The sequence below is a fragment of the Eriocheir sinensis genome, chromosome 3 (genome assembly GCF_024679095.1).
Source record: "Eriocheir sinensis breed Jianghai 21 chromosome 3, ASM2467909v1, whole genome shotgun sequence".
NCBI classification, from domain to species: domain Eukaryota; kingdom Metazoa; phylum Arthropoda; class Malacostraca; order Decapoda; family Varunidae; genus Eriocheir; species Eriocheir sinensis.
In genome coordinates, this window is record NC_066511.1 from 6,485,375 (window position 1) to 6,495,374 (window position 10,000).

A 10,000-nucleotide genomic window follows, 5' to 3' on the forward strand; every position below is an offset into this window, starting at 1 on the left:
TAATCTTAAGGTTCTCTTAACTTTGATAGAATAATTTCAATAAAGATATTTTTCCCCAGGGAATGCGGTTTTCCTGTGTTACCTGTCCTTACGTCTTTCCAATTAAGAAACGTGTATCATACAAGATATATCCCAAACTGAAGGCCCTGGATGATGTCCTTGGAGGGGCTGATGCATGGAAGAATGTTGACTCCACTGATGAGCCATGCCCCAAGTGTGCCCACCCGAGAGCTTACTTCATGCAGGTGCAGACAAGATCAGCTGATGAGCCAATGACGCTCTTCTACAAGTGTTGTTCACCAGCATGTGGTCACCGTTGGAAAGAGTAGAACTTGACTTAAATATATCAGTGATATGTGTTGAACTTTGATGAAAATATGTTACTAGTAGATTCTTGCAGTATATTGTAATTTTTTATGAAGTGGTTAGCTCTGTTTCATAGATCTGCTCAGTGCATGAGTAGTGCTGCAGTGAATAGGCTGGCTATTAACTCTCCAATGAATAATGTGGTGCAAATATTGGAGGGGCCCTCAGTCGCCTGTCATGCCAAGAAAGCTGCTGCTGCATTGATCTCTGGCCAAGTAATTGCACTACCAACAGATACTCTCTATGGAATTGCAGCTTTAGCCCAGAATAATTTGGCTGTGGAAAATATATACAAGATCAAAAAGCGTAATTCAACCAAGCCTCTTGCTATATGTGTGGCAGAGGTGGCAGATGTGTACCATTGGGGAAAGGTCACTATACCTCACTCACTTCTTAATTCTCTCTTACCTGGCCCAGTTACATTAGTGTTCCAGCGCACTCCTCAGCTCAACCCTGCTCTGAATCCTGGAACTGACTTAGTAGGTATACGTATACCTGATGAAGAATTTATTAGAACAGTGGTTAAGTACTGTGGTACACCTATAGCTCTTACAAGTGCCAATATAAGCACAAAGGAGAGTCCTCTTTGTGTGGAAGAATTTAGTGAACTCTGGGGTAAGCTTCACTCTGTTTATGACACTGGCCGTATTGGTGAGCAAACAGACTGCAGAGAAGGGTCCACAATAATTGATCTCTCTCAGACTGGATCATACAGACTCATTCGCAGAGGTATTGCTTACAAGCGCACTGTCCAAGTTTTACAGGAGTATAATCTGTCCTTAGTAGATTGATTATTCCAAATTTCTTTCTCGATATAACATTTGAAGGCGCCATGTTTGCTCACCGAATCAAGCGTGAAAAACGAGAGGCTGCCATCTGTGTTTCCTTGGTCACTAGACTCAAGGAAGCCGTGCAAAGTGTACTGCAGCCTGGTGGGACCACAAGGGATTATGGACCAAGATATTCATCACAAGCATGTTATGGACCAGTCCTGGGGCATTCAGACAATACTAATGTTCTCTGCAATGTTCTGGAGGCAATCTTCATCCATGGACTGAGGGATTCCTTTGGTGAGAAGATGTCTGTTCTTCTTGGTGCTGACCCGGACCGGATGCCAGTCCCTAACTTCTGGCCAGTTGTCTTGATCATCAGTCATAGGGACCTCATTGAACAGGTGAGCACTTATCAGTATAATGTCACATCCCTACAGCTTGTAGGTCAATAATTTTGGGACATCCTGGATATGCAACAAGGGAGGGTGACCTATAGGTTGGTATTATAAGACACTTTCGCTTCTCACATCAGCCATTTCTAAATGTCCAAGAGGGGATCATTCGTGTTTTAATGAGTGTTTCTTTAAGTTCATGGTACAGAAGAAGGGTCAAACTACCACCAGGGTCATTAAACTACTACTGGAAATGCTCAAAACTCCTATGAATGCCTTGTCAAATATGTGAACTTGGACGACAAAATGTTTAATAATATGACCCATAGTGCCTTTATAGTATGAAGGATGTGTAGAATAATGCAGTGCTTAGCAGCATTTCTACCTGAGCTGTCTCCTTTAATGTAAACTAATAATGTATATATATTTACTAGGAATCATCTTTATGTAATAACTTGGTGTGGTTAACCCTTTACATAGTGAGATATCAGTTGGGGAGCATGGTCTCTGATGGTTGAGGTAGAGAAGTCCTTTATCAAAGTCATTAATTTGTTGTTGTATATGTACAAGCTTTTATAATTGTTGTGTCTCTCTGAACAGATTGGTGAGTTATCCTTCATCAGTAGTGAGGTGGGGAGGAGTCGAGCTTGGGTGCGTTTGGCTCTCAACCATGGCCAAATCCATAGCTACCTGAGTGTACTGCTGCAGGACTCTCACACTCTAAAGGACTATTACAAGTGAGTTTTGTGTAGATATCTGTATATAGTACTAAGAATATGTCACTTGCAACCATGTAGTAGGATTTTGCCAACAACGTTTAACAGATGCCTGAAAAAGTCACTTTCTGAGTCTACAGAGGAAATAGAGGAATACCAAAGAAGAATGGAAATGTCATTGCTAGGATCACTATAATGGATAAGGAAGACTACATTAATAAGAGAATAGAGAAAAATAGATGACAAAAGAAAAAGGCAATGGAAATCAAGAAATTGTAGTTGTCAGAACATTATGTAGAAGAGTGAAAACAGATGGACATAAAGTGACAGACTGGGATATAGCTGATATAAAGCAGCTCCTTATGTTTTTATGTTAATATTTTGCATGTTCTGTGCACAACTATGAGGCAGTGTATGCATTTCAATGGTCAGTCCAATCCACTAATGACTTAAAGCATTTTCTTGCCTCTGAAGGCAAAGCCTCTTCAACTTATTTATAAAAAAAGCATAATCTATAAAGGAAATAGGAAAGAAGCATGACATAAGAATGTAGAAGTCTGCAAGAGACCGGTAGGCCTGTACAAGGCAGCTCCTTTGAACCTAAGCTCCCGTGAATCTAACCCCACCTAATATCGCTGTCCATGAATTTATCTAATCTATTTTTGAATGTGACAATTGTATTGGCACTCACCACATGACTGCTCAGCCTATTCCACTCATCTGCCACTCTGTTAGTAAACCAATATTTGCCTATGTCCCTGTTGAATCTGAATTTATCCAGTTTAAACCCATTACTTCGTGTCCTACCCGGTTCTCTTACCAACATCCCCCTTATTAAAGCCCTTCATCCATTTATAAACCTCGATCATATCTCCACGCACCCTTCGCCTTTCTAGAGAATGCAAGTTTAACTGTTTGAGTCTTTCCTCGTATGGCAAGTTTCTTAACCCCTGAAGCATCTTAGTCATCCTCCTCTGCACCGATTCTAACATTTTGATATCCATTCTATAGTAAAGTGACCAGAATTGAACCGCATAATCAAAATGAGGTCTAACTAATGCTAAATATAGTTTGAGGAAGACTTCGGGGCTTCTGTTGCTCACGCTCCTTGAAATAAATCCCAGTTTGCTTGATTTCTAGCTTGAATGCATTGTGCCCTTGGACAGAGATTAGAGCTCACTAAGACCCCTAAATCCCTCTTGCACCCAGACCTGCTTATGAGTGTCATTTAAGGAATAGTTATGTGAGGGGTTGTTCCTACCTACAGTCAGAATACTGCACTTCCCTACATTGAACTCCATCTGCCATTTATCCGCCCAGTCATACAATCTGTTTAGTTCACCCTGGAGAATACTAGCATCCTGATCTGACTCAATTACTCTACCGATCTTGGTATCATCTGCAAACTTACTGACATCACTACTAATTCCTGTATCTGGCATCACTACGTTGATGTTGACAGTGAGTGTAAAGTAATGCTTGTGTGCTTTATTGGCAGGCCAACAGCTCTCCTGCGAGACTCTGAGAGAGCAGACATCATGCTGGGAGTGTTGCAGCCCTTATCATCCCTCACCTTCAACATGGCTACCAATGCTGCTGTGCTTAACACCTGGACACAGACACCATTGGTTTTAGCTGGGCTATGGACACCCAGCTTTCAGGTTAGATGAATATCCTAGAAGTTCAATATTAGCTAAAGAAAAATCTTTGTATCTAGTGAGATTTGTAATACCTCTTTGTAGAGGAATTACCATTCCCTTCCTCTATCATTTATATGGGGGACAGGAGTTATGGAATTTTGTCAGGATGACAGTTTAGTAGAGGAACCATTCTTTTACTGTATCATAATTTTTCAAAATGTTTGTAGTATATATACAGTACCCTCTCGAGGTTCGCGCTATCCGAGTTTCGTGATCCTTGAGTTTAGCAGTTAGTCCTAAATTCTTACCATCCCGACTTTCGCGCATTACTGCCCCGAGTTTCGCGTTGCTGTGACATGTATGGGTCGCGTCTACCTACCGTCGACGTCATTCGTGCTGCCTTAAAAAGGGGTGTCCAACCATTGGGGCTATGGGCAACCACGGTTGCCCGTATGCCCAACCGGAAGCGAGATGTTGGTTGTCGGTATGAATGGAAAACGGTTGTGATTATGAGCGTGGGTACGTGGGTACCTCACGGCTGCATGTAAACAAACAGACGAGGGCAGTGGCTGAGGAGTGAGGAGCAGTGGAAGATGGCCCACCAAGAGACTCGTAAAATGGACTGGCAGAGCTGCTTTGCTTACTACTTGATTAACAAGATAAGAAGACACCCCGTGCTGTGGAACCACAGTCCAAAACCCTTTTTCTCCAGTCAGTGAAAATTATAGAACTCTCGGTGTTGTTTTCCTCCTCCTCTTCTTCTTCTTCTTTTGACCTGTAACGCATGGCAGCGACGGTGAAAAGTAATAGTGGAAAATAGCAAAATCAGGGAAAGAAAAGGACAGAAAAACATCTAAGTTCAGGGTGAAGTGAATAAGTGCACACTGTGAAGTAACTAAGTGCATGTTGTGAAGTATAACAGTGTGGAGAAAGAGGACCTAAGAAGCGATACAAAGCGTTACAGGTCAAAAGAAGAAGAAGGTCCACTACACTGGTGCCGTTGTAAAGGCAATACCTCCGACACCATCACTTCACATTGCAGTGATGGTCGGGTCCACTACACTGGCCTGTGTTGTGAGAAATATCTCCCCGCTGAAATTAGTCATTTTGCTGTCCACTACGCATGCGTGTGGTGGGAATACACAGCATTAAAAGTATTAATTTGCCTGGTTTTGTTCTAGTTTGTCCTCTTGTAATCCTTGTGAGCAGTGAGGGAAATATGGAAACAGTAAGCTAGTTGAGCCTCTCTGCGAGCTATTTTGCGGCTGCGGCAGTGGTTTACGTTCAATAGGCATTAAAAAGTCAATCATGATATTAGTGATTTAATGATTTATAACAGAAAGAGTTAGCAGATTATATCATAACACAAAACTACCTAAAGCTATAGGTTTGTCCAACAGTCCCACGGGTGACCGCAAATCGACTGCCCTTACTTTAACAGACGACACCACGTCCACGTGGATCACAAGCGTGTTTTCAGAACTGTCAGCCAATTGTAAGGCAGCCGCCTTCAACTGCGGCTTCAAAATGACCTGTTCTCACTTCCCATTTTCTGCCTATTACCAAGGTACGTATTTTGAGATAACAAAGTAAAATCGAAAAAATTGTGATAACAAGGGAGTAAAGTAAAAAAAAAAAGTCTTTTTTTCCATGGGTCAGAACCAATAAGCGTTTTTTCATGGATTTCAATACCTCGAGTTTTGCGATCCTCGAGTTTAGCGCCATACCTTTGGAATGAAGCAAGCGCGAAACTCAGGAGGGTACTGTATATATATATATATATATATATATATATATATATATATATATATATATATATATATATATATATATATATATATATATATATATATATATATATATATATATATATATATATATATATATATATATATATATATATATATATATATATATATATATATATATATATATATATATATATATATATATATATATATATATATATATATATATATAGGGTTAGGACCAAAAAAAAAAAAAAAAAGTTTAATATAACTATGCTTAAAAGCAATTTACTACTCAATACAAACGCAACGCATAAATAATTAAAAAATTAAAACAATTTGTTCCTTTTGTTGTTATTATGCATTACATATGTTAGGACAATCCTCTAACTCGTCTACAACTCATCACTTAACATTGCCAATGTTTACTTCCCAAGCTGTGAAAGGCCAGTTTCGACTCTCGTGCAAACACGTGCCAAACAGTACACCACCGCATTCAAGCCCCAACCCCTCCATCACCCTCACGTTTCTCACGCTGGCTGGGATGTGTTTTGGATTGAGTCGAAGCAAGGGGTTCACAACTGGCAACGCTAAGTGATGAGCGTTGAAGTGGAGGGACTGGACATGGACACTTGCTGCCTAATCACTTATAAACATCGGCAATAAAAACAACTGTCGCTTTTCGTATATAAGCATGTCTTTGAACCAAAATTGTCTATTTTCACTTTCATATCCGAATGTTGGAACATATATATATATATATATATATATATATATATATATATATATATATATATATATATATATATATATATATATATATATATATATATATATATATATATATATATATATATATATATATATATATATATATATATATATATATATATATATATATATATATATATATATATATATATATATATATATAGTTATATATATATATATATATATATATATATATATATATATATATATATATATATATATAGCTAAACTCAGGGTATTGAAAACACTGAAAAAGTGCTTATTTGTTCCAACCCGTGGAGAAGCTGACTTTTTTTTCCACTTTACTCCCTTGTTATCTCAAAATACATACCTTGGAAAACGAAAGAAAATGGGAAGAGAGAACGCATAATTTTGAAGATGCAGTTGAAGGCGGCTGCCTTACAACTGGCTGACAGTTCTGAAAACACGCTTGTGATTCACTGTGAGTCCGATGACGTCATCACTGGCGCTCACCCAATCAGTGGCCCCACTGCCTTAACCCTTTCGGTACGGTGATGCCGACATCTGCGTCACTGTATTGAAAGGGTTAACCCTATCCGATCCGACGTTTTCAAATTTTCGCGCTCGTAACACCTAGCATCATACTCATTTATCTGAACAACGATAACACTCATGAACACTTAAATACTGGTACTGAATCAATAGTGTAAAACAATAATGAATAATGAGTGAAAAGAAGCTAGTGGAAAGAAAAAAAAAAAAAGGGTATAAAAAAACGGAGATAACTCTCTCTCTCTCTCTCTCTCTCTCTCTCTCTCTCTCTCTCTCTCTCTCTCTCTCTCTCTCTCTCTCTCTCTCTCTCTCTCTCTCTCTCTCTCCCACCCTCCCTCCCTCATTCGTCACAGGAGACATCTCCACTTGCCAAACTATCGTAAACACGCATCATGTATACCTCGTTGTTAATTTTATTATTCGTGAAAAATCAGCACAAAATAGACAGCGATGATGATAAGAGATACGTACAAGTGAGAGAGAGAGAGAGAGAGAGAGAGAGAGATGGTGGAAAGCCTTTGAATCATCTTTTTTATACTTATTGTTAAGTTTCTGAGACGTCAAGGGGGTGGAAATAGGGATAGTAAGCGAGATCCTTCATTGCCGGTGTTTCCATATTTGCTTTTCCGATATAATTGCAGGCGGCGCGGTGGGTAGGGACAGCGAGAACTTATATTCAGAGCTAAGAATCACAAATATTACACTTCAGACTTTGCAAATACCCTTAGAAGAATGATTCGTTACATTGTGATAATAAATAAATACCTAAATAACCAGGGCAGGAAAGACAGAGAATAAGACACAATCAATCAATCAACTTGCATTTCCATCTCTATATCCTTGTTGAAAGGTCCAGGAACCGTAGGCGTCGAAGGGAAGAATTCATTGCTACTTTGTCTGTATTTTTGTCCACAGAGAGAAATGGCAAAGAACAACAGTGTATCAGCTAAAGCTGTATAAACAATAAATGCAAAACATGCAGTATATAAGACAGGTATATATACTTATTCGGCAGTTGTATCGTGTAAAGATAGATTATTGTACACCTGGCAGCCGGCAGCCGCCTCAATGTGTTTCCACAATGCATCGACTATGTTTCAAAATGATTGCCATCGGTTTCTTGAAATATTCATGTGTAGCAATGTTAACGAGGATTCATATGCTTCTTATTTGTATCACATGTTAATCTTGGGTACTTGCTGTGTTTTTCTGTAAGACTGTTTTTCTTTTAGAGATGATAAGAAAAAAAGGTGTATCGTTTTGATCGAAATTCCTGAGGGGAGGCCAGATTTGTTCCCCCTTGGATTGGATAGGGTTAAGGCACTGTCACACTGGCTGTTCTCCTCCAACTGTTGAGGCTACAGGCAATGCTCGTTCGCCCAACAAGGAGTGAGTTAATTGTCGATTGTCCGTAAGCTGGTGTCACACTGGGCCATTTTCATCCCGCTCTGTTGGCGGTAGGGACAACCAGCAACTCCATCTTTTCCGGGAGTGCGTTACACATGGCCAAGGTCGGTTGCCGGTATCCACATCCACAACGTAAACAAAGGATTTGCCCTGTATCGACATGGCGTCATCTGCTAAAGTAAGGGCTGTCATGGCTTGTGCTTTCATTATCCAAGTTATGGACTTGTTGCTGCAATTAAATGGAAGGAAGAAGCAGTTGTGGGTGTGGCGTGTCTGTGGTTCTTCCGTGCGAAAGGTTCTCGTTGTCACCACTGTACGTGTGCGGCCAACCCACCCACTTAGATTCTGCCCACATTAACACGTGGATCGAGTAACAACAAACACACACACACACACACACACACACACACACACCAGACTCATCAGGAACCATGGCAGATGTTTCTGTAAAACAGAAATGGCTTTGTCATTTCCTACTTCCTAGAGCATGTAAGAACTTATTTGGTGAGTGGTTCATACAAACTAACATACCCAATGGCAAGAAGAGAGCAGTATTAAAGGCGACTTCTCTCTTTTTGCCAAGAGTTAGGTTTGGTTCGTTTTAGCCACTCACCAAATATGTTCTAACACACTCAAAGAAATGGTGAAATCGTTTCTTTTTATCAGAAATATCTGCCATGGTTCCTGATGAGTGGTGTGTGCATGCATGTTTGTGTGTGTGTGTGTGTGTGTATTTGTTGTTACTTGATCCACATGTTTATGTGGGCGGAGTCTAAATGGGTGGATTGGCTGCGCACACGCAGTGGTGACAATGAGAACTTCTGGCACGGAGGAACCACAGGCAAGCCACATGGGCACAATTATGGCTTCAAGAACGGGAGAACAGGAGTGTTTACCCAAACATTGTCAAAGAACTGTGCTGTGAAGACTGGTGTTGTGTTCCTGAGCCAATAAATAGCCTTCATGCTGTGATTCATGGGTAAATTTATGGAAAATAGCATCTTGCTATTTTCAAAAGACATAACTGTCTTGATATGCGTATGCAGGCCTGTAATTTTGGCAGATTTTTTTGAGGGGGCTAGAGGGCATCATAGGTTCATGAGGTGGAGGAGTTGGCAAGCAAGGTGAGCATAGCCATGTTGTCTGGGGATGTGTAAGAACAGCTCTGTTTATCAACTAGTCTTTGTTTGTTTACATTTGCTTCTGAGCATGCGTAGTTCGCGGGAGGACAGCCAGGAACACAACACCGAGAGTCCTACAGTTTTTATTGACTGGAGAAAAAAAGTTTTTTGAACTTTGATTCCAAAGCACAGGGTGTTCTTTTATCTTGTCAATTAAATAGTAAACAAAGCAGCTTTGCCAGTCCACTTTACGAGTCTCTTGATGGGCCATCTTCCACTACTCCTCACTCCTCAGCCACGGCCATCATCTGTTTGTTTACATACAGCCACGCAGTTGCTCGTACCCACAACCGTTTTCCATTCATATGAACAACCGATAACTCACTCCCGGTTGGGCATACGGGCAACTGCGAGCAACCGCATTTGCTCATAGTCCCAATGGTTCGAGGAAAATGGCCAGTGTGACACTACTTTTTAAGGCAGTGCTTGTGACGCCGATGGTAGGTAGACGTGACCCGTACATGTCAAAGCATCGCGAAACTCAGGGTGATAA

The 10,000-nt window shown here is 40.3% G+C and overlaps 2 protein-coding genes across 2 annotated transcripts in view; both read left to right on the top strand.

The window, feature by feature from the left end:
- The first annotated feature begins 325 nt into the window (after positions 1-325).
- On the top strand, positions 326-1,157 carry LOC127004018 (threonylcarbamoyl-AMP synthase-like). The gene has a single exon (XM_050871224.1). It carries the CDS (start codon positions 417-419, stop codon positions 1,155-1,157), a length of 741 nt encoding a protein of 246 aa, XP_050727181.1. The 5' UTR covers positions 326-416.
- A 41-nt stretch (positions 1,158-1,198) lies between these two features.
- Positions 1,199-10,000, top strand: part of LOC127004017 (sorting nexin-29-like) — a gene marked incomplete at its 3' end in the record, with an annotated part of 27,734 nt that continues 18,932 nt past the window's right edge. The window contains 3 exon segments of the mRNA XM_050871208.1: positions 1,199-1,540; positions 2,132-2,268; positions 3,746-3,908. Of these exon segments, the coding sequence (XP_050727165.1) occupies positions 1,199-1,540; positions 2,132-2,268; positions 3,746-3,908 (642 nt within the window).

Excerpts from the sequence above, each read along its gene's own strand:
- LOC127004018 (XM_050871224.1), top strand. The coding sequence starts at position 417 with ATGAAGTGGTTAGCTCTGTTTCATAGATCTGCTCAGTGCATGAGTAGT.